Here is a 25,031-nt window from a genome sequence, read left to right as displayed (position 1 = left end):
CCCCAGTTTTTACCCTCTATATACATTTCTCTACGTTCATAAAAAAAACCAGATCCCCAAATTTTAAAAATTAGGGCTAAGGTTTCGTCGAACCCTCAAATCCACACTCAATCAAATGGCACTAAGGAAGTTCTACAGCGAAATTAAGGGCTTGAAAGTGAAGGAATTTCCCAACCATGTGAAGCCCATGCTGTCACTTGATTACGTGAAGAAATCAGTGCAAAGAGGGATGGATAATTACCATGCTAAGTATATTGAAACAAGCTCAGTTGATCCAGTTTATCATGTTTGCTTTGGCGGCATGGTTTTATCTTACTTTCTTGCTCTTCCTGAGGAACGCCGTCATCTTGAACACCAGCAACATTCTAAGGAGCATGGTGGGCATTAGAGAGGAACGGTTTTTATCGGTCTTTTGATTAAAGGTATCGTCTTTGTGGTGTACTTTGATGATTTTTGTTGATGGGTTCTGTGTATTTTGATTGAATTTGATTGATTGATGGGATAGATTGTTGGGTTTTGTTAGTGAGGATGTTGAAGCTAAAAAGGGTTGAGTTGGGATTGCTTGGTAGTCTCTAGAAAGGAATTGGTCCCTATTGATTAGGGGTAGATTCCTTGGATGATTTTATTGATGGTTTTTTTTTATTATTATTAATATGATGTGCTATGGCATGTGTTGGTAGTTGTTTTTTATAGGTATCTGAAATGTAGGTAGTTGAGTTTTTTTGTAATGTGATTTTGTTGGTAGTATGGTTTTTTTGTAATGTGATTGGTGATTTTGTTGGTAGTTTTTGTATGGTTTTAATTGAATTTAATTATAGATCTTTTTTTGTGGGTTTGATTGTGTTTCATCTAGGGATTTTGTTTGTTTGGTTTTATCCGAGAGAATGTGGAAGATAATGTGTTGAATTTGTGTTTTGTGATTTTGATTTGGTGAGAGTACTGTAATGTGTGATTAGTTTGTGTTGCCTGGTTCCCCTCCTTTCCTCTTGCTACTCCTACTAAATGAATCCTGGTTTCATGGATTTTACTGGATTTTTACTTTTCATTATGGTAATTTTGTTTGGTATAAATGCTTTTGTTTTGCATTTCATTTTGTCATTTCAGGTCGAGTATGGTAAAAAACAAGAAGTGATTTGATTGGTAGGAGTTGTTAGTGTTGATGCAAAATCTAATGGTGTTTAACAAATGTTTGTTCATTTGGATGACTGAAGGAATATGTTCAAGAAGGTTGAGGATGAGGAGGGGTGGGTGGAAAAGAGCATGGTGGGAAATACTTGAGTTGACAGAATTTCATTGCGAATTCTGTGGTTGACAGTAATGTTTATTGATTTTTATATACATTTTCTTTGCTACCACTTACCAATTTTGAAGTTCATAATCCAGAAGTTTTGATAAGTAGATATTTTATGAATGTGTTGTAGACTCCTCTTTACTGTTTTTCTCTTGCTTTATTGGATCCTTACAGTATTCTATTGTCAGAGTATTGGCTATGTAGTTTTCTAAGAGGACCTTTGTGTTTTTTTCTTAATTTTCTTCTAAACCTACTTTATGCTCTGCTTATATTACTTGTTAGAATCAGAAGGCTGGAAGAACTGAAAAGGGATTATGGGGGGATTTAAAACTCAGTTTGTATTATGCCAAAAGCTGCCTGGATCATTTTATGGTATCTGTCCTCTACGTGGCCTAATTTCATAGAAGTTATCCTTCTTCACAAACCTATAGTTTAAAGGACATTTTCAGTGTATGCATCCATTTTTCCTTTCTTCACTGTTAAGCCAAAGTACATTTTGACTTCTTGATGGTCTTCCTTTCTCTTTACAACTCCTTGCATTATAAAGTGCCTAACTTTGCAAATAGTTGTCTCTGAATCAATGTGTGTGTGTGAGTGTGTTTGTATCCCTGCATGTATACATCTATTATGTGCATACACACACCATTGTACAATTGACAACCATACCACTGAAGCAGTTGCTAATATTCTGTTTTCTACTGTTCTACATGCTGAAGTCATGTGGTTGTGTGATGCATGCATTGCACACATTATTCTTTCTTTCTTTCTTATTAGTTTGTGGGAATTAATAAGTTCTTTTGATAATGGCTTATTTGTATAGTTACAAGGTAGTTCTTTTAATGCATAGGATTTACATGTATATTTACAGGATTTGTTTTTCATGCTCTTTACTAATAAGAATGGTGTATGAAGTTGGGTTCCAGTAGGCATTTTCTCGATGCCAAGACTTTAGTCTAGCTTATGGTAGCAGTTTGGGTGGCCTCATCTTTACTGTTCAGTTATGCTAGGTGGCGATCCATCTGGTGGTGGAACAATAAAATAACTCTAATACTGTTTCTTTCTCAGAATGGAATCTTCACTGTCTTTGCATCCTTTCTGTCCTTTCTAAAATTGAACGAGAAACTTCTGAATGGTTTAGGTCAATGAAACTTTAACTCTGGGCAATAGGTTTTTTTTCTTGGAATAGGGTTTTTTGGTACTTTTTCTCTTATTTTCTTTTTGATGGAAACAGGATGCTATGTAGTTTTTGTGAGGGGCGATATAAATCTGTACTCAGAACTACTACAGTTCTTTTTTATATCGAAATTATTATAGTTATTTAATGAATGCTGCCATACTTCTCAATCAGAAGAAAACTATGTTTTATGAAATTCTTCATGAATGTGTGTTTGTATATTGTTCTTTTTCAAAAATCTTTGGAACTGAGTTTTGGTGTGCTCATTTGTGCTACATTTCCTCAACTATTGTGGGCTTGAGATCAGCTGTGTTGTGCTGCTTAAAATCTCATTAAATGAACCGCAACTCTAACCAGATCAAACTTGATGTGGATTGTTGCTCTACCTGTGGGTGTTTGTGTCTATGTCTCTGTTTATGAAGGTCGTCATGTTTTATGGCATTGATATTTGTGCTTCTCTTTGCAGGATTTGGTGAACCTTCTGGGAGTTGCTTTGCTGACAATTTATTTGCTTGGTGTTTTTTGGTATTTCTGGGTATTGTAGGCAGGAAGATACTGTCTTGCCAATGGTTGGCAGCCTGAAACGATGAAATAAATTACACTTGACTAGTTGAACTTATTACTTTTGTGATCTATTGTTAAATGGATGGATGGTTATAAGAGAAACAACTGTGTTTTTGTTCCTTTTTATTCTAACCACACTATCAATGACGGGTTCATTTTAATTTCCAATTTAGGATGTTGATTTTCTATGTGCAATTTGACTGTGTTATGCCTTAACATGTAGATACCTCCATTTTCAAGCGGCTGGAGCTAATTTCCCAAGCAATTTTATGGTGTTGGGGCAACGCGCCTTTATAGCTTAGCCATTAGACTCGTTCTTCTATGGGTATCTCTCTCACTTTCTGGAACAGGAAAATTGGATTCGTGGCGATCTTGGTCTCTATGATCATCGTCAAAAATAAACGAAGACCAAGCTTAAGAGGCAGCTCGTTTGTTTCCAGCCATTGTTTTTCTTAAAAAAATATTTTTTTTTGTTTTAAATTAATTTTTTTTTGATATTTATTAATTATTTTAATATATTGATATAAAAATTAAATTAAAGCGATTGGAAAAAAAATCTAGAAACTGTGGATACTGGATAGGTTATGCAAGGGTAGCCGCCGCTCCCCTCAGTGAGACCCTTACCTTATCTTAACGTCTTATAAGTTAATGGCTATCCATTTAATTATATTTGGGGCCAAAAAACTATATAATCAACAACCAAAGAATAGTCATTAGTGCCTTTCTTTGCCCCTCAACGCTAACTTTCCAGCTTGTTTAAACTTTTGCTTCAAAACTAGAGTACAAGACATCTCTAGCTTGGCCACATGGAATCAGAGTAGGAAGTTCTCTCTTTTAGTTTTGAAATTAAACCTGTTTTTTTTTTATTATTAAAATTTGAATTTTTTTTTTACTTTTAATTTAGTTTTTTTATATTGTTTTGATATTATAATATTAAAAATAAAAAAATATAATTTTAATATATTTTCAAATAAAAAATATTTTAAAAAATAACTGCTATAACAATCATAAACACACAATCCAACAGAGTTATTGATTAGATTCTGAATTTATTCTTCAAATATCACTAATTCAAATGTTACAAACTAATTCAAATTTATAATCACTGGAATTTTATCTAATTATTAATTTTATAATCTTAAGAATTTAATCGAGATACATGTAAGCTAAGCGAATAATCACCGTTACAATAAAAAAAAAAAAACGCAGATCAAGCAAAACAAGTAACAGCATAAGCAACATAATTCGAAGGGTTATATTGGTTTTGAATGATAAGCTAGTTTGTTCCTTATGTGTCATCATTACGGTTCAAATCTAAAAGGTAAATCTTGATGCCCGGAAGTTAATTGTTCTTAGTTTTTACTTTGAATTGTTAAAACAGGATATTAGTGTAACTAATTGTTGCTCCCTTTTGGACCAGTAATTACAATTAGTCAAAGAAACAGAGACTTTAGAAGACTAGCAATCGTATAGGAAAATAGAGAGGGAGAGGGAGAGGGTGAGGGAAGGCAACAGAACTGAGAAACAGCCACCTCTTTGCAAATCATTCATTCAATCATCAAATAAACCTTTCACTTCACTTCCTTTTAAGCACCAAATCCCAGATGTCAAATTTCCAGTTTCAAAACTTTGGAGCCTTTTTTAGGCCTCAAATCAATCAAGAAACCCTCTCTTTCTCTCTCTGACTGTCTTACAAATACACGGTGTCTTTTATTTTATAGTGTAGGGCAGGAGGTAGAGGTGTCTCATTCTTTTGTTTCTCAGGTACCCTTTTCTTTGTTTTTGCTTTTGAGCTTGCTTTCTTGGATTCTTTCTTTCTTTCTTGGGCTGCCATTCTTTTTATGTTTAGTTTCAATGTGAAACTTTCTTGAGGTATTGGTTTTGATTTGACTTCTGGGTTCTTCTTGAATTGTTCTTGTGGTGATTATAGATTGGTTTCAGTGCTAATGATGTTTGCCTTCTGGGGTGATTTGTTTGTGATGTTTCTGTTGGTGATCATGGATGATTTTGATTTATGAATCAATAATTTGTTTCCTGTAGCTTACTCGTGTTGGAATTAGAGTTGAGAATGTAATTCAGTGATCACTTCCAAGGATTTTGTTAATGATTGATCATGGATGACAGTTCTTTGATTTGAAATGCATGATATATTGACTCTTTTCAAAAATTTTGTCCTTAATTGTCGAATTTGTTGTTGGTTTTCGTTTTGTTCATTGGTTTCTTATTTATTTTCTATAGATGTTTGCATCTTAAAGATGATTAAAAGAAAATTAAGTATTCTTTTCATTTTACTGAATATTGGACTTTACATTTTCTTTGTTTATGAAGAAACATTTTCAAATTTAGATTTACTAATGCTGCACAAAAAGTCAAATGTATGGTTAGTTATATTAGAAGAAACATCCTGAAAAAACTGACTTTTATGGAATTCAATGGTGGTAGAATTTCATGTTTGTCATGCGTGAAACTAGAAGTGAAAAGTTGTGGAAACTGTAGAATTATCTTTACAGTAGATTTTGAGCTCCTTCCTTGTTTGTGAGCAATAACTATGTAACAAAAAGATTACCTATACATCTATAGTGTATTTTCAGTTCTCACACATGAGAGATCATTATGGGTGATTCTGGAAAGACGTCAAAGCTGCAAGACTCGCACAAATGTTCACCTTCTGACACAGTGACTGGGTCGTTGCTGATTAAATCATTGAAGATAAAGAAGGACAGCAAAATATCTCCTAGAAAAGGCCAAAAAACGAAAACAAAATCAAAACCAAAACCAATACCTCATCTAAAAACTATCATCAGTTCAGCTGTATCAAAAAGAAAAGTTTCTCCTAAGGGCATTGGGAATGGCTCTACCAGTAGAAAACTGATTCATAGGAAAATTCTGCATAAAGCACTTGATAAGAAGGCCTCAAGGAAGGGGGCTTCCTCAGGGCTACAATTGTCAACTATTGATTCTAAGGGAAATGGAAAAAATGGTGATGAAGGTGCAATTAAAAAACTCAAGAAGAGGAAGCCTAAGAAAAGGCAAAGGGACAAGGTAAAGCTAGATGAACCATCACGATTGCAGAGGAGAGCAAGGTACCTGATGATTAAAATGAAGCTGGACCAGAACCTTATAGATGCTTACTCTGGAGAAGGCTGGAAAGGTCAAAGGTAAAAAGATTTTCTTACATATCATTCCTTTGGAAAAATAAAGAACTCTTCCTAGCAAAGTTAAGCTTGTGATTGCAAACTGTGATTTAAGAATTCCATCTAAAGTCTAGCACTCCTTAATCTGTGAAATGGATATATGTGAAAGAGAAAAAAAGGTGAAATAATTGTCTTCAAACTATTGATCAGAGATGGTTCGTTTTCTTAAACCATATCTTGTAGAAGCAAGTTTAGTCTAGGAAGAAGTTGGATGCGGAATGAATATTGTTTGCCCTTCTTTCTCTTAGTCCTTATCATGAATTATTAGGAGCATATATTTGAACATGTTACCAGATTTGAAGCTATCTGAAATATTTCAAGGAAGTTCTGATCATATATTGCATGAGATGGAATATTTCCCTACTGAAGTTGGGACTTAGGATTGGCTCAAAGACATTTTCGTTGTAAGTTCGGCCGAAGGAATCTGGATACATTAACCTTGTTTAATTTTTTTTATCTGCTTATGCTTCTAGATTAATTTTCCTTTTCAATCATTTATTCTTCAAAATTTTGAAATTTTTTACCTGATCTGTTCTCGGAACTAATGAATGATTCCCATTTTACTACATGCATGATACAAAACAAAACAAAACACAAAGAACTCCGCTGACTGGAAGTTCGAAATTGATAGAAGCTTCAAATGATAAAAGAACTATGTTTGTTCTTATCTTTTACTGAATTTCTGCCACAGTCGAGAGAAGATCAGGCCAGAAAAGGAACTACTGCGAGCAAGGAAGCAGATTTTGAAGTGTAAACTTGGTTTACGTGATATAATTCGGCAGGTGGATTCTCTTAGTACAGTAGGATGTATTGAAGAGACAGTTATGGCTCCAGATGGATCTGTTTCACATGAACATGTAAGCAAGCACAAGCAGCATCAGTGTTCTGGAAAATGTTAAGAATTGTAAAGCATTAAACAAGAATTCAACCTTTTTGACGAATTCTTGCTAATAAAGACTCATACCCAGTATTTCCTAAATCTGGGCTGTCAGTTCTCAATGAGCAAACTCACTTCTTGCTTCTCACTTTCAAGAGCTGAAAAGGCACATGCTCATTCAGTAATTGGGCCATGAAATTGGTTGAGGCACAAAGAGACAGAAATATTTTCTAAGCAAAGTTGAAGCATGCTTATTTTTCTCAACATCAATTGAAAAGTCCCTTTTTTCCTTCAAATTTGGATTTACTGATATTACATTAACTTGGGCCCCAAGAAAAATTGGCTTAGTGATAAGCTGGTAGGAGGCCCTTGACTTGCTTTATCTTGTGTTATTATTTACTTGTGTCTTTACGTTTATTTTTTCTTTTCCATCTCTTCATCTAGATATTCTGTGCGAAGTGCAAATTGAATGAAGTTTCCCCAGATAATGATATTGTACTCTGTGATGGTACATGCAACTGTGCTTTCCACCAAAAATGCCTTGAACCTCCCTTGGATACTGAAAGTAGTCAGTTCTACTCACTTCTTTTCTTGTGAAGTTTTTTCTACCGAGTTACGAAACAAATGGATTGTTTCTAAGGTTTTCTGTACATTTGATAATTTGCACTTCTGCAGTACCTCCAGGAGATCAGGGATGGTTTTGCAAGTTCTGTGAATGCAGGATGGATATTATAGAAGCTATGAATGCTCATTTGGGAACCCATTTCTCAGAGGACAGCAGTTGGCAGGTTATTGTTAAAATATTGTTGAGCTTTTTTCTTAGCTAAAAAGTTGAAAGGGAATTAAAAAATCTTGGTTTTGGTGCCCTGTAACCAATCTGATGTTCACTATATCTTGAAATAGGATATTTTCACAGAAGAAGCAGCAATTCCTGATGCTGGAAATGTGCTATTAAACCCCGAAGAAGAATGGCCTTCAGATGATTCTGAAGATGATAATTACGATCCAGAGAGGAGAGACAACATCATGAGTGAAGCGGGTACTGATGATGATGCATCTGATGACATCAGCAGTTCAACCAGCTTGGGTTGGTCTTCAGATGGTGAGGTTTTTTTGGGATCCAGGAGGTGGGAGATGCATGGCTTGGACTTCAGAAACAATTCTATTTATAGCAGTTTAGATTCTGATGAAACCAGTGATGGGGAAATTGTTTGTGGCCGTAGGCAGAGAAGAGCAATTGACTATAAGAAGTTATATGATGTGAGTAATTCTAAATGCTTGTAACATAAAATTGTATCACTAGCTTCGCATAAAACTAAAAAGTTATGGTGGTGTGACAACTTGAATCAACTTCATAGGTTGGTTTCTCTTTTTATAGGAAGAAGTGCATCTTCAGTGATTTTTAGTGGTTATGCACACAGTGTGATAGAATCTCTGTTTAAAACTTCAAACTATATCCGCTATGGCAAGTTTAATCTATATTTGATCTGGAATGCTGAGGTAATAATGTATTTTCGAACTTACAGGTCAAATTTAGGAAAAGGCAAAAAAGAAAAAAACAAGGGTCAAGAAAAATATATGGATGGGATGTACGATTAGACTCTGCTTTTCTTCCTCCACCTCCTGGGACTAGTTTCTTGTTGTTCTTATTGAAGGTTAATAGGTTTCTCTGGAATTGTTTTTTGAAGTAGCTTGCAGGAAGAGGGGGTGTGACAGCGATATAGCTAAAGCAGGCATTTGATAGATGCCTATGTATTGGACCAATGATTTACCCCAAGAAACAATAGTGATGAAAATTATGCTGTCTATTTCTATTTAGCTCTTAAAATTATGCTGTGGAAACTAATGATGCAGAGTTTATATTTTATTTTTTCTGCTGTCTATTTCTTAAGTGATAGTTCAGAATCATTTATCTAAGGCAATGTGAATTTCTTTCCTATCAGGAGGTGTTTGGAAAGGATGCTCCTGCACACGAGCAAGCCAGTGAAGACGAAGATTGGGGTCCTGGCAAAAGAAAGCGACGGGAGAAGGAGTCAAATGCAGCCAGCACCCTTATGACACTGTGTGAAAGTAAAAAAAAAAGTAAAAGTGATGAGACCATTGAAGGTATGATGAACCTTCCCCCTCAAACTCGAAGGCCAATTTTCAGACTCCCCCCTGATGCAGTTGAGGTAGTAGTTTCCTCCACTCCACACATGTGTCTTGCCAAACAATTTTTTTATGTTCTCTCTCTCTTAAGGATTACTTAGTAATTTAATTTGGTAAATTGCGCAAGTTATCTTTCCCTTTTCATGTGCTGTCCCAGAAACTTCGCCAAGTATTTGTAGAAAATGAACTTCCATCTAGAACTGTCAAGGAGAATCTGTCAAAAGAATTGGGCCTTGAACCTGGGAAGGTAACAACTTAAGCTACTGAATCAATGCATAATGATGCCTTGAAATTGAACTTACAGAACTACTATAGGATACATACATATCAAATCAGTGATTTTAAAGTGGAAAATCAACTTTTTCTTCCTTTCCTTTTCATCTGTAAAAAAGTGTTACTTTGGTGTTGTAGTTCATTATATTGTCCACTGGGATTACTCTTTCACATGTTAGCTCTTCATTTCTTCTAAGTTCCAGATATTTACACTTAAGTTGTAATTTCAGGTTAGCAAATGGTTCAAGAATTCCCGTTATTTAGCTCTGAAGTCCCGGAAGGTGAGTTGGTACTTCATGTACATTAAATGCAACAGTTATATTTTGTTGCAGTAGTATTCAAAGTTCTGCTGAGGACTTTCATGACTCTTTCTATGCAGATGTTTTGAACTGTTAATAAAAATTGATACTCTTTGTTAATATTTTGACCTTAATGTTTCTCAAATACAAATAATGTCTTTAGAACTGACGAAAGAATAATTCATTTCTCCTGCATGCTTATCAGTCACTAAGTTAAAAAGTATAAATTCTGTGTCAACATGAGATGCATTATTCGTAGTTATCATGTTCATGTGATTATTTGAGAGTCGAAACTTTCAAATCTTCTGTCTCAAGGTCTTTCTATGGGTTTCAGTTTCGTGTATGACAATTCACTTCCACAACAGGTAGAGAAAGGAGAACAACTTCATAACTCTAGTTCCAAAGTCTCTGCTGAACCCACATTAAATGTCATGGAGGGCAAAACTGCTGATCTTTCACAGGATTCTTGGGAAGAAACTGAGGTATGTATCCCAAAGAATTTGAAAAGGATCCTTCAGAGGAAGAAGCTGAAGTCAATAAGCAGAAGTTTAAGGAAAAATGAACAGAAAAGAGGTTCCTACGAATCACCTACTAAAAGCAATGAGGTATTCTTTATCATAAGTACTTGATTGTTTTCTTTATTTATTTTTTCTTCAGGCCCAATTCGTGTGCTCTCTTTATCTGTCTACATTGCTTCTCTGGTTGCACTGTGATAAAAAACAAAGAAGTCTTGAGTGATTGGATAAGGAGTTGACAATTGTGTATTATCTTGTGGGCAATGGTTTGTGTGAGTGTGAGGTTGGTGTTGGGAGGCTATGCATTAATATGGGAAAAGATATCCTCAGAGTTATTATCGTTTTGAGTTTTGCTGTAGGATTGATGCACCTACAGCATAGAGTTCTTATTTATTCATATGCCTCACATATGTTAGCTTTTATCACTTTCAGATGAATGCTGAGTGCAGTGATGATGTGAGCTTGAAGAAGTTGTTAAAAGCAAAACCAAAGGGAGTAAAGAAAAAGGTTAATCCTATTTCAGTAGCGGCTGAATATGATATGGAGAGACTCTGTAGAGCGAAGGCTATATTAGAGAAGATGAAGCAGAAAGTGGTGAAGCTACAAAATGGCAAAGCTAGGAAGTCATCCAAAACCCGTCCACTTGAAGAATTTATCGTTTACATTCCCATTGCTGAGTTGAGGGGAAAAAATTGATACACCGTGCAACCTATTATTATTTGCACAGCATTTTGTCTAAACACTTTTGCAGGTAGGGCTGGCATTGTAGTTTTTATCTTTTGTTTCTAATCTGTGTTATGGACACTCCTTGTACAAGTACTTATTTTCTTAGAAAGATGTTAAAATACAAAAGAAAGGCTCAAGGCAATTTGGGTCAGTACAAAGATCTCCGGTTTGCTCCATTTGTGTAATTGTGATTCTTCTAGTGCAATTTGGGCGTGTTCCTTAGAGTTCAAGCTATAGGTTTTAACATGACTAGTATGTTTGAGTCGTTTGACAGTGTGAGTGCGTGACTATAAATTTTACTTGGTTTTTCTTCTTTGCTGTTATGGTGGATTTTGGTCCTCTCACCCTATTTATTGGGCTGTGAATGCCTTCTACCAGTTCCAGTGACAGGCTATTTAGTAATTTACATTTGTAGTAAAATTAATCACGTGAACACATTGATTTGTGACCTGAAGCTGAGAATATATATACATTATTTTCATGTATTTCTGACCAAAAAACAAAAACAAATGCTACCACTTGTTTGTCTCAAGGATAGTGTCTGTGCATCCACAGACATCGCTGGCATTTATATTTTTGTTTTCGCTAAAATATATATACACAGGAAGATTTTCTTGTTGGACTTCTGTACAAGAACAGCAGTTACAAGCGCAGTCGCTTCTCTTTCATAACCCCCCAACAAATCCACCGACTGTCTCTTCATTTACCTCTGATTTTTCATCAGTTACATCATCAACTTCACTCTGCTTCCACTGTAGAGCAACCTACCAATGCACTATCCACCTATTACACATATTTAGATTAGGTCCCTCTCCTACAAATTGCACCAATATTATCCTCGAATTATCGAGATTGATGGGTTAGGAAGGGAGAAAACTAGAATGACAACACAAATGAGTTTCACAAGGAAGTGATTGGCGAAATTAATATCCCATGATCAATGAAATTTCCTATCGGGACATATGAGCAGGCTCAACCAAAGGCTCACATATATCATATTGAACATTTAAAAAACCAATCTAATATAAAAATAATTTTGTTTCGGTTATGATGTGAATACCTAACTCCAAAACTCAGCTGTGGATTTCTGTGAGAATGAATGTACAAAGCAAGCTGTATGGATAATACTTCATTGAAATCATCGAGCAGTGTTTGCTCATTCTTGGAAATTTGCAACTATCACTCCTTTCAATCATCCATTGGATCGCCAATGCTGGCACGCCTCAATTTCTGATGTTTAGCTGCTATTCGGGGTCTCAGCTGCACAACAAATGACATGTTAACAAATGAAGATAAGAGAAATTTGCATGTCCTTGACCAAAAGAAATGCCAAGGATCCTAAAACAAGTGCACTTAGATGAACTATGTTAATAAGTTTTGACAAATTACAGTCAGTTTTATTCCACATTTGTTAATCGAACCACCAAGACCATGCTCAATGATAAGATTCAAGGTTCTACCAACTCTAACCATGTGTCTGCTCTGAACAGCAGAATAATTTGTATAGTAGATTCGGCCCTTCATCACAGCCTAAAAGCAGTGTATTCTTGGAAAAAAGTAAGTAGGACAAGCAAGTTTAAATAACAATGACCAAGCCGCTAGTGCTAAAACTCTAAAATCATGAAATATCGTCCAAAACATACCATCTGAATATACTTTATTTGCTTCATAACTTCATCTGTTTCCAGCTCCTGAGGCAGATGCATGTAACAAAATTTGGTTACGATAAAATATGAGGTATATGTTAAATATAGCTTAAGAATATTCAATAATCTCCGCAAACTTGTACTTATAATTAAAGTAATAAAGATGGTAGGAACCCAAAAACAATTTGTTTGCTACATAGAAAGTCCATGATTCCAAAGATTTCACATAAAAGCCTAATTCACCTGAGGTGCAGCACAGTCGGCATGAATTGGATCCCAGAAGACACAGCAGAAGCATTCCCAGACAGCAGTTTGGACTTCAAAAAGAGGAGCCCTGTTACATCAACAACATTCTAGAACTTAATCTTCTCAAGCTTAACTAGAAAGAGATAAATATTAGATCTATCAGATCAATTATGACTTGGTGGGATTGTCTATGGGAAAGAGTTAGCAAACTAATTTATTTTGGATCTCTCACAAAGCTACAGCCAATGACATGATATAGATAATTGAATTGATTCCACTTTAATCTCCTACTAAGTGGAATGACATTTTGAACCAACAGCACAACAAAGGGCAGATGATACAAAATGTTCACAAAGATGCATCAATGATAGGAAAGGACTTGCCAAGCTTCATACTTGTCAATAGCAATTTAAGACGAGAAAATTAACATTATACCCGCATTTTGTTCCTGAAATTGCAAGACTAAGATAGACACAAGGCAATGCCAAAATTAATAGGTTCAGCGCTGGAGGATTTAGTTGAACAATATGAATTAAGGAGATTAAACATTCATGGTTGACTTTAGTACCTGGTTTAAATTGAGTGCGCAGTAATGCTTGCTCATATTTCATAATATTTTCACTTAGTGAACGTTTCTACACAAGATATGAACTGCTAAAAACTTACGGCTATAAAGAGATTAAACATTCAAGCTTGATGGTTTAAATTCTTCAAACTGTTTATTGTGTTTGCAAAAACAAATATTACAAAATTTCGCTACCAAGGCATTGCTAGGCTAAAACCTGCCAGTACACTAGTTCATGGATGGGCCAAGTGTTGAGAGTTGTATAAAAGTCCTAGTACGGGTTTTTATTGTGCATTGGACTCTCCCACAAATAACTAAAACATTTGAGTTTGAGGCTGTCCAACTAAAAGCAGGTTAATAAACAAAAACACGAGCAAAATCACCCAAGAGAGGAGATCACTATTTGTTTTACCTGCGCCACTTTCCACATATAGTTACATTGCCTCCTTCTGCTGCATCATCTATAACCTGTTTACACTGAAGCCAATTGCCTATAGATCCAAGTTTAGAAGACTTGTTGGACTTCAATTCCTGCACAAGAGGATGTTTCAGTTCTCTCAAAACACCAAGAAATCTGCAGCTAAACTGACAAACTTGAAACTAATAAACAATTTGAAGACTTACGAACAAACCGACAAAGTATGATGGCTCCAATACCAAAGGTTTGCCAATAATGTCGACGACACTACATGAAAATCAAAATAACAGATGATGTTAAAAGTAACAAGTCTAGGACATCCTGGTGATAATTAGAAACAGTCTCGCATCATTCTTAAATTTTTTAAAAGGAAAGTCCTACTGCAAGGAAAAAAGAAAAATGAAAGCAAATAATATAAAGGAGAGGACAAGGAATAGAACACTGAAAAAATTTGTGTCTGACACAAGCCAACGTACTGTGCCTCGGTACAGACTGAAGGATCAAAGAAACACAGAGCCTTTTCATGGAATAATTCCTATACTTGCCTGTATACCTTTCATGGAATTAAACCTACCATTTCTTTGCCTTATAACCTACAATTGTCTGACCCGCAAACTATTAACTGCTACTTTTTGTTCTTTCAGCACATTAAACATAGATGCTCTGAAAATGGGAATTTATAGTCACTATAAAAAAATATGACATTTTGCTTTAATGAAGCCAAATAATTTTCAGTTTCCTCTACGTTTGGGTCCAAAAACTGTAAGGCTATTGCCTCCAAAAAATTAGCTTCAGGCCATTTAGCACTGCTAGCAACCAAACAGATTACTGAAGAGTCAGCTCTCTCCCTTCTAAGCATGCATTCCTCAAAGAGCCCATAATCAACTCAAAATACAAATCATGGGGCCACATTGTTGTGCATCAACACGTTGAAGAAAAGAGACTAAACATGTTCAGTCTGCAAAGACGCCTACAAAATGGCTGCTATGTTTGATCCTACCAAGCTACTAGTGCCTCTGCTACTAAGTGAAAAGGGGCATAAAAGATCCATCTGTACACCATGGGATGTATCAAGTTTGATAACATCTCAAAAATAAAGATTTATTGCAAGACCAAAGTCTATAGCTAAAGAACAATAGAATGTAACGTTTTTAATAAATGGTAAAACAGCAATTCTTGGCCAAAGTCATTGCTCCCTCTTCCTAGCCTGTTAAATCTTGTAAGGTTGCCAGCAAGACTCGCAGACACTTGTGTTTCTAGGATCAGGAAGAAACAGCAATGGACTGCACAAAAGAACATGGTCATCAGGCTTAATGATCTCATTCTTGAAAACGTTGGAACAATCCAAGACCATCAGCATCAGGCTTATTTCCTTTCAGAATAATAGTACCAACTCCCTCCTTCAGAAAAATTCTCTACAAACAACTTATACAATCTCTATTATGTGGAATCCATTAGAATTCCTCAATGACTTGTCAGACCTACCAAAAAAGCTTTGAAAGGCAAAAAAATGCCTGATATGGGCATCCTTTAGTTAACATGGAATCCAGTAACTTAGATGGAACATATGCATTAAAAAAGGAAGGAACCAACTCTCATATGTCAGATTTAAAGCCCCCTGAGAAGCAAATAAACCAGATAAACGAGTTTGTATGATGAAGTGTTACTCCAACAATAAAAAATGACGTGGATATGAATGCTAATGGGAGGGTCTATAAGATTAAATAGCACATAATTCAGTCTAGCTATTTCTTATGGATGTCTGCTTCACATATTCAAAATTAAGAGGATTAGCAAAACAACGTACTTGATAATTGGACCTGACCAATCTGGAATGTCTACTTGAAAACCTTTTCCAACTCGAACACCACCTGTATACGGCTCAGTATCTCTCAACATCAATGCTATAGGATTTGATTCACCAGTAGATGAAGCATCTCTACATCTGCCCATGTCACCAATTATATTGAGAGATTTTCTGGAAATTGTCTCCTTGGGAATTATCCGTTTCTTCTTCCAACAAGAACGACACAACCATTCATCAACTGGTATTCTTTTTACACGAGGATTGCAGCAAGATACATGAAATGAATCTTCACAATTATCACAAATTAGCATCTTTACAGGGGATCCCTTGCGAAAACATTTTTTGCATGGCCGAGAACTGCTGCTACCACTACCACTACCATCACCAATGCTTTTAGCAGAAACATGGGTTTTGCCGGGCCAAACTCCCTCAAAAGCCCCCTGCCTTCTGAGTATAGAGATACACTGATCATTTTCAGACTGATCTTCCCCTGTGACCTCTGCTGCCACTATACTGGATGAAGAGCACTCACCATTATCATCTCCTTCAGTCTTTGTAGAATCTGAAACAAGATCCATATTTGACTTTGATGATGAGCAGCTATCATTTATACTGTCAACCTCAATGATTTTTGGCCTGCTTTTTTTTGTAGCCTCATCAGAAACCAGGTCTTCAACAAGTGAACATCCACTGCTAGATTCTGATTTTGAAACATGGGGCTCTCCATAACATACTAAAGGAGGCCTGGGAAGTGCCCCACCAGTTCCCCTTTCAAACTGATCTTGATGATCTTGAGAAACTACACGTGCCTCCTCAACGACAAGTGAAGGACCATCAGAACTGATGATTGAAAGGCAATCTTCTCTGCTTCTCTTTGTGATTCCAGGGACCTGTGCTGACAAAAAGGTAGCAGAGTTTCCTCGCAGCTTCCTTCTGCTGTATACAAAATTACGTGCAGAAATTTCAGACATTGTACTGGAAGTTGGTAGCTGAGGACTTCCTTGTAAACTTAATCGGCATTGAGAATCATCACTGTTGTATGCTATAGGAGGAGGCATAAGAGCTCCACCAGTTCCCCTTTCATGCTGATCTCGATCATCTTGAGAAACTACATGTGCCTCCTCAACTGCAAGTGAAGGACCATCGGAACTGATGACTGAAAGGCAATCTTCTCTGCTTCTCTTCGTGATTCCAGGGACCTCTGCTGACAAAAAGGTAACAGATTTTCCTCGCATCCTCCTTCTGCTGTATATAAAATTACATGCAGAAATCTCAGACATTGTACTGGCAGTTGGTAGCTGACTTCTTTGTAAACATAATTGGCATGGAGAATCATCTTTGTTGTATACTGTAGGAGGAGGCATAAGGGCAGCTCCTTGCTCATGTTGAGAAATTAGGCATTGCTCCTTGCGTGCAGCTGATGGACAATCAGAACTGATTAAAGAAAGACAATCCTCTCCTCCACTTCTCTTTGCCATTGCAGGGATCTGTTCTGATAAAAAGCTAGCAGAGTTTCCTCGCAGCTTCTTTCTGCTGTATACAAAATTACATGCAGAACTTTCAGACATTGTACTGACAGTGGGTAGCTGAGGGCTTCTTTGTGAACTTAATGGGCATGGAGAATCAGCTCTATTGCATACTGGAGGACGAGGTACAAGGGCAGCTCCATGCACATGTATAGAAATTAGGCGCTGCTCCTTCCGTGCAGCTGATGGACCATCAGAACTGATCACAGAAAGACAATCCTCTCCACTTGTCTTTGCCATTGCTGATAAAAAGGAAACAGAGTTTTGTCGTAGCTTTGTTTTCCCATAAACAAAATTAGTAGCAGCACTTTCAGACACTGAACTGACAGATGCAAGTTGAGTACTTCTTCCAAAGGAAAAGGGGCATGAACAATCAACTCCATTGCATAATATAGGAGTCATGAGAGGTACTCTAACAGTACCGGTTTCATGCTCATCTTCAGAAACTACACAGTGCTCCTTAACTGCAACTGAAGGACCATCAGAATTGATGGCATAAGGACAATCCTCTCCACTTCTCTTTGTGATTGCTGATAAAAACTCAATAGAGTTTCCTTGTAACTTCCTTCTACAATATACAAAACTAGGTGCTGAACTTTCAGACATTTTAATGATAGTTGGTGGATGAGGACCTCTCGGAAAACTTAACAGGCATGAATAATTGTTAGTCTCCTTTTCCTCGGTGATTGAAGCAGCATCTTTACAGCAATTATGGCAGTGTTCATGACATTTTGAGCACATCTGCCAAATTTCAGTACCAGGCATCCAGTCACAAAATAAATCCTGTTTCCCTTGGTCAGATACATGAAATGGAGTACATTCAATTGAAGTAGATAGGGAACTCTGTATCAACATTTTCACCTGAAAACTCAGCCAATATCCAGCTGATGTGATTTTTGCACTCCAAATCGAAGCCACTGCTTAGCAACCTCCTATGATGCAAACTTGTGATTGATATAGACCTTAAAAATGCCCCCCTTTGCTTACTGAAGAAATGGTACACAGCACAAAGCTGAAGAAGTTCACAGTGCTACTCGTAGAGGTATCAACCAGACATTTGAACTCCTAATAACATTCATTATTCACCACAAACACCAAAAAGCTTATCAGCATACTTTAATGACAAGACAACCTTATGAAAAAAGCCCCTGTCCCCTGATTCTTAGCATTGTTTGAGCATAGAACACATTGAACATCAAGATACGATGCCTTATAGACTCCTTAATTGCACTAGATATTTAGTGCTCATCCTACAGAGAACCACTTGACAACTGTTAAGGGCTTTTCCGAAAGGGGGTATGGAAAGGAGAGAGATCTTCCAATAGTTTTTTACTTTCTTTTTTGGTGTGTTAGATGAAAGAGAAGCAAGAATTTTAAGAAATCAATCACATTATGATCAACAACCATGGTTAGAGTATTTTTCTAGGCTTCCTAATTTTATCCTGCAAATTGAGCTAGGTGAATTTTATCTTTCATTTTAGAAAGATGCATACCTTTAGGATTCTTTATTCATGTTCTTCCTCAATAATTTTTTCCTTTCACCCAAAGAATTAAAGGGTTTAAAGAATGTTTTGCATATATAAGGAGAAGCATATAAACCACATAACATTATGGAAACTTGTCAGATTACTATATGAAACTAAGAGCTCTCTAATCATCAACTTTCCAAAAGACAAACTAAACAGCACCATTGGTTGCCAAATTTTAGGGCTTATAACATTTGTGTTCAAGTAGACATTCATGGGTGGACACACAAAAACTCCAACTTCACCACAAAAGAGAAACCCCAAGCTTCCCAAAGACAACAAAAATCATCCAAATAACAAACAAAACTTATAGAATAAACCATAAAAAGAAAACCTGAACACATCTTCTTTTACCCACAAAAGAAAACAAAAGACATCCTTAAATCACAACTATCAAATCTAACCCACCAAAACCTAAACCCAGCACCATCTAGAGCTTCAATAACCAATTAAAACATTATTAACTAAGTTTGAAGAACTTATTCTAACAATGCCAAGGGATTTTCTTTAAAATCAATAATGGGTTTGTCGGTTCCTTCTTGAAGACTGAAAATAAAATGCCCTAAGTTCTTTTTCAGGTTTCCAGAACTCATAGAATTCAATTCACAATTTCCTATACTGTTCGTCTTGATTTCTTTCACACAAAGTTAAAGAAAGAATAGCAAAAAAAAAAAAAATCCATTCAAGAATCGCTGTAAATGCCCTACAAACATCAACATTCAGATATCTGAAACATAAAGCAATGAAAAAAAAACAAAAAAGTAACAGTGAAATTCAAAACGCAGAAAGCAAAAATGACAAGAAAGTTATACCTGATCGCCAAAAGCCTTCCAACAATAAGGAAATGGCTTGGCAATGAGGCCTCTTTATAAGAAGCTGGCCACGACACAAAGCCCCTCTCTCTTTATCTCTCTAAAACTAAAAACTCCCCCCCTTCTCTCTCTTTAAAACTCTGTTTTTTACTCTGACCCTTTTTTTTTTTTTTATGGACAGAATAGTTGTTTGTGTGCAACCGGTTGTAAAGGTGTTTTTTTTCACTTGCTATTCAATTTATGCGCTTATTATTATTATTTGCTTACTATGAGTTCTTTTAATGATCTAGATTCGAGACATTTTTAGACATGCTTTTGTATATCTATCAAGACTAAGTGTTGGTTGCATTTACGATGTAATCTCCGTTTCTTGTAAAAAACATCGAAATAATGTTCTTCACAGCTAAAAACATAAATCATGTGCGAGTTGATCTCGTATTTTGCATCCAAATAATATACTTACATGAAATTTTACAATCTTTCCTTAGACTTGGTATTTGAATTGAAAACATGGAGTAAACAAGATTATCATCTCCTGTTATAAAATAGAATGTATAATACAAATGTGCCCATAGTAGTAGATGTGCAAAAGGTAGTAATGAGAAAAGAAGAAGCAGCAGCAGCAGGATGAAAACTTTTAACTCCAGATCTGTCTCCTCTTTCTTGTTTAATGAATGTTGCTAGAATGAACACTTTCTGCTTTGTAACAAGTTTTTAAATTATAGAATATGGGTTAATTATGTCATGCCGTTTTTGTTCTTAATGGGGAAAATTTTCAGATTATAGATTTGATCATGTCTTTGTTTCCATTATTGATACAATTGTAATAAAGCCTTCTAAAGTTCATGCTGTTTCTCTTTTAAACTTCCAAATATGTCACATTTGTGTTTTTCATGGTGCATTATTGGTAAAAAATTTATATAGAAACCTAATTTATTGATAGGTTTGCTCTGCTCAGTTGTGATAGTACAGCAATGGCCAAGATAAGCAATCTTGCAATTGTTTCTTAATTTTAGACTTTACATGGATTACACGCCATGAAAAGTAATCAAGTCCTTCAAGAAAGCATGGAGATGACACTAACATAAGACCACAAATTCCATTCTTCCACTTTCCCTTCAAATGCATGACATCAACTGAAACCACATAGCATCTCTTATTGTAAAGAGAAATGGAAAAAAAATCACAATAAAAATGCTCCATTCATTGACCAAGGCAAATGTAACATAAAATTCAATCACCGGTCCACCATATACAGTTTCTATATGAAAGAATTCTTATTTCAAGCCCAGATTTTATCTGGGTTTTAAAAGCTACTGATGAAGAGTTTGTACAATACTGTAACATCATATGCAGAATCAAAACTGCTAGTAATTCTGAAAGCTTTGCTCCTAGATCCTCATAAACAGTTGAAACAATACCGATGAATCAACGCATTCCTCTGCCTGAATCTTGCGGATGATGAAGGTGCTTAATTATGAAATTCCTAGTCGTGTGTTGTCTGTTGAACCAGTGGTATGTGAAGCTTTGGAGCTAGAAAAAAAAAAAAAACTGAGTATTGAGTGCATAGCAAATATAAATTCAATTAGCAGAAATTATGTTGCTGTCTACACTTTTTAGTGCATAGCAAATATAATACTCATAGGACTGATAAGATGAGAAAACAAGGTAGCTGCATCCAAACCCCCGCAACATATTAGGATTGATGAAGGTGCATTGCAGAATGCTAAAACTGACCTCAATATCTTAAATCCTAACGAGGCTGTGTGTGTTCGTCCCTGTGGTTAATTCTTTCCCAAGGAGAGAAGAGAGGTGTAAGTAATATCATCTCTAATGATTTCATAAAGATCTCCACACGGTTCAGGGAATCGTTAACATTCAAGCATATAAAAGATTATGATGAAATAAGCATCATGTCATCACATAATAATTGCCTACGTGTTCATGCGTGTGCAAAAAGGAAGTCATTCCAGACTCCAAACTTGGTTTTGTCGTAATAATTACCAAAAGACATTCAAAAAATTGCTTTCTAGACAAAGCAATTCACAAAATGCCAGTTCATGAGCTCTTGTGCGCATAAATGGCTGTAGCTGAGTAATCAAGCTACATACCATTAGGGTTCCCTTGTTCATTGAAACTTCGTAGAAGAGCGACTTCTTCTAGAGCCACTGAAGACATTTGAGATCCTTCCTCTATGAAATGTCCCCAGTAAGAAAATAAGTACCATATTATAGATGAATTCATGTGCACAATTCCCTGAATGCAAGATGTATCTAAAACAAAATCTCTAGATTCTCTATCAAACAATCAAAGGACCTTGCATTGGGAAGTACATTACGAATTACAGCAGAGGTTGGATATTTATATCCAGACAATAAAACACCCCAACAGATCCTAGGCATTATATGCTATCACTGAACTATTCATAAAAAAATCTCCAAGGGGAATTCTTATAATTTTTTTCAATGTCAAGCAACAGTAAGGTTTTTTTTATCAGTTACTTTCTCTTTGGTATATCTCCCCAGACTGAATTCTTCCATTTTTCTCATTGATAATTAATGCAATGTCTGTATGGTATACTTTTTAAATCCAGTAGAAAATATCTAGTTATCAATTATTATTGACTAATTGAAAGAACAAACATTGATATATAAGCCTGTTAAGTGTATATGGGCCCTCCTCCAAACTTTATGCCTAAAGGAGGTAAAAGCACGCAAGCTAAAAAAGGCACCGTTTGGACTGAAGCAAATGTCGAGGGCTTGGTTCAGCAGTTTGAGTCACTCGATGAAGAAGAATGGTTTCAAACAAGTCTTGGCAGATCACACTGTGTTCTATAAAAAGGAAGGTGATGATATTATATTGCTTATTTATTTATATTGATGACATATTGTTGCAGGCAGTGACATAAGTGAGCTAGAGAAACTTTAAAACTACTTGGCCAAGAAATTTGAGATAAGGACTTGAACTTTAAAATATTTCTTGGGCATTGAAGTGTCTCCATTCAAGCAAAGACTCTTTCTCTCACAACAGAAATACATATTAGATCTCCTGACTGAAATTGATAACTCTGCATGTAACCCTGTGGATACTCTTACTAAGATGAACCATGGTCTTGCTTTCTAGCTGGATCAGGTTCCAACGAATAACGAGAGGTATCAAAGGTTGTAGAGATCAATGCTGTTAGTGTTGGGAGCCAATTCATCCATGTAAATTGTATCCTGGTTTACTTGAAATCCTCTCCATGTAAAGGTGTATTGATCTCTTGACATAACCACCTGGATATTGTGGAATATACTGATTTTGATTTTGCTGGATTTCAAATTAGATGGAAAATCTATCTTAGGATATGTGTCATTTGTTGGAGGTATCTAAGTAACTCAGAGGAGTAAAAACAGGATGTTGTATCACTATCTAGTGCGAAATCAGAATACCGTGCCCTCCATCATATTACAAAGCTTACTTGGCTCAAAATTCTCTCTGGTGAATTGGGTACGATACAAAAAAAACAACAGTGCTTTTTTTTTGTGGAAACACAGCAACTATTAAGTTTACCAAAAATCCAGTTTAGCAACAACGAGGATTGTAATTCAACTGATCAGGTCCTGAGTTTACTTTCTAAAAGTCACCAATTCGATTCCCACAAACCTCACAGCCATTGAAGGCTTACATGGTCGCTAACTTCAGGACCCGTAAGATTAGTTGAGATGCGCGTAAGTTAGTCCGGACACCCACGTTAATCTAAAAAAATAATTCATGATCAACCAAGCATATTGAACTTAACAAGAGTTCAAGTTCAACATCAAAGATAATCTAGATTTTGGTGTCTGGTTAAGATTTCTTCTTACTAAGAGAGCTCGTTAATATAATAACTCATGTTATTACTAGTGGTCTTTTTCATATATCACTATCGAAGTTGAGCATGTGTGATTTAAGGGAGAGAGTTAAAGTATATTCGTTGTATACAACTATCAATTGGTTAGCTGATTGTTGTAAGTGGGTGATTTTTAGCCTAACTTTTAGATCCAGGATTGTAGCCTATTCAATTGTATAGTTGACTTACCTAAATGATTGATATTTGTCCAATATAAATACCCCTTGGTGATATGAATAAAATTATCCAGCCTAATTCTATTCTTCAATTGAAAACATTAGAATTCCCTAATGTCACAACAAACCTAACAAAAAGATTTAGAAAGGCAAACTTAAAAACTGAGACAACCTGAATTATTTTGACAAATCTATAATCATGTTAATCTCATATAAAAAAATAAAAAGAAGTAAATTACAAACTAAATTCTTAACAATCTCAGTTTTAAAAGATAAAATCAACAAAAATATATTTTTAAAAAAATTATAACAAAAATTAAAAAAAAAAAAACAAAACATTGTGAATTACTATTGTAATCCATGGTGTAATAGGTGTTAGGTGAGCAGTGGTTTTCCCCGCATCCTTTAATTTTTGTTACTTTATAAAATTTAATATAATGATTTTTCTTTAAAACTATTTTTTCAACAATATGAAAAAAAAATAGATTATAAAAAAATAAATTCAATTTAAAAAAAACTCACCAAATCCATAAACTGAGCAACCTGAGTTACCTCGACAATCCTGCAAATCACGCTAATTTCATATATAAACAAAATAAAAAGAAAAAAATTTTAATTTTAAATTCTCAACCAGTTCAATATTAAAAAATAAAATCATAAAAATAATTTTAAAAAAATCATTATAATAAAACAAAACAAAAAAACCATATGTAAAAAAAAAATTCATATAAAAAAACATTATAAAAATCCACGGTATCTTGTTTAAAAAGCTATAACGCTTTCCCACGTCATTTAGTATTTTTTCGTAATAATAATAATGAAATCCAGTAGCTTAGATGGAGTGTATGCATTGAAGAAAGAGGGAATCAACTTTCACATGTCAGATAATTGGAACTTACCAATCTGGAACTTCTACTTGAAAACCTTTTAACAACTCGAACACCACTTTTGAGAGGTTTTCTATCTGCAGATGAAGCATTTCTACATCTGCCCATGTCATGAATTATATTGAGAGGTTTTCTAATAATTGTCTCCTTCGGAATTTTTTCTTTATTCTTCAAACATGAACGACACAACCATTCATCAACCGGTATTCTTTTTACACGAGGATTGCAGCAAGATACATGAAATGAATCTTCACAATTATCACAAATTAGCATCTTTACCAGGGATTCTGCATGAAAACATTTTTTCCAAGAACTACTGCTATCACTACCACTACCATCACCAATTATTTTAGCAGAAGCACAGAAATGAATGCTCATGTGACCATTGATTAAAGGTTTCAAGATTTTGTACTGCTACTCTTCTTCTTTACCTGAAATGTTATCTGTAACAAAATTTCCACTCGAAGAATCCAAACTTCGTGTACATTGA

At 35.4% G+C, this 25,031-nt stretch overlaps 3 protein-coding genes across 20 annotated transcripts; 2 read left to right on the top strand and 1 right to left on the bottom strand.

The window, feature by feature from the left end:
• LOC7485502 (uncharacterized) lies at positions 1–3,197 on the top strand. The gene is made up of 2 exons (XM_006381094.3): positions 1–422; positions 2,932–3,197. The coding sequence occupies exon 1, from the start codon at positions 116–118 to the stop codon at positions 386–388; it is 273 nt and encodes a 90-aa protein (XP_006381156.1). The 5' UTR covers positions 1–115; the 3' UTR covers positions 389–422; positions 2,932–3,197.
• A 1,023-nt stretch (positions 3,198–4,220) lies between these two features.
• On the top strand, positions 4,221–11,237 carry LOC7474731 (pathogenesis-related homeodomain protein). Of its 10 annotated transcripts, none has more exons than XM_052453677.1 (11): positions 4,221–4,350; positions 5,621–6,187; positions 6,915–7,080; positions 7,545–7,668; positions 7,776–7,888; positions 8,004–8,360; positions 9,044–9,271; positions 9,406–9,495; positions 9,752–9,802; positions 10,186–10,425; positions 10,768–11,237. In XM_052453677.1, exons 2-11 carry the CDS (start codon positions 5,643–5,645, stop codon positions 11,029–11,031), a joined length of 2,178 nt encoding a protein of 725 aa, XP_052309637.1. In that variant the 5' UTR covers positions 4,221–4,350; positions 5,621–5,642; the 3' UTR covers positions 11,032–11,237. The 10 variants fall into 10 exon arrangements, with proteins under 10 accessions (XP_052309637.1, XP_052309636.1, XP_052309641.1 ...); XM_052453676.1 differs by having other exon boundaries at positions 4,256–4,350; positions 5,610–6,187; XM_052453680.1 differs by lacking the exon at positions 4,221–4,350 and adding an exon at positions 4,390–4,793 and having other exon boundaries at positions 10,186–10,302.
• A 265-nt stretch (positions 11,238–11,502) lies between these two features.
• Positions 11,503–19,795, bottom strand: LOC7474730 (uncharacterized). 9 transcript variants are annotated; one of them, XR_008059423.1, is made up of 8 exons: positions 19,608–19,788; positions 15,744–18,334; positions 14,143–14,203; positions 13,931–14,049; positions 12,951–13,041; positions 12,705–12,752; positions 12,122–12,321; positions 11,503–11,875 (listed from the first exon to the last, which is right to left on the bottom strand). XR_008059423.1 is itself a non-coding variant. In XM_024603204.2 (8 exons), exons 3-8 carry the CDS (start codon positions 18,008–18,010, stop codon positions 12,250–12,252), a joined length of 2,658 nt encoding a protein of 885 aa, XP_024458972.1. In that variant the 5' UTR covers positions 18,131–18,334; positions 19,608–19,785; the 3' UTR covers positions 11,956–12,249. The 9 variants fall into 9 exon arrangements, 6 of the variants coding, with proteins under 6 accessions (XP_024458972.1, XP_024458973.1, XP_024458970.1 ...); XR_002982392.2 differs by having other exon boundaries at positions 11,503–11,844; XM_024603204.2 differs by lacking the exon at positions 11,503–11,875 and having other exon boundaries at positions 11,956–12,321; positions 15,744–18,010; positions 18,131–18,334; positions 19,608–19,785.
• Positions 19,796–25,031: the final 5,236 nt, after the last annotated feature.

This window comes from Populus trichocarpa, chromosome 6 (genome assembly GCF_000002775.5).
Source record: "Populus trichocarpa isolate Nisqually-1 chromosome 6, P.trichocarpa_v4.1, whole genome shotgun sequence".
In the NCBI taxonomy this organism is placed as follows: Eukaryota; Viridiplantae; Streptophyta; class Magnoliopsida; order Malpighiales; family Salicaceae; genus Populus; species Populus trichocarpa.
Note: the sequence above shows the minus strand (reverse complement) of the source record. Positions and strands in the feature narration are given on the sequence as shown.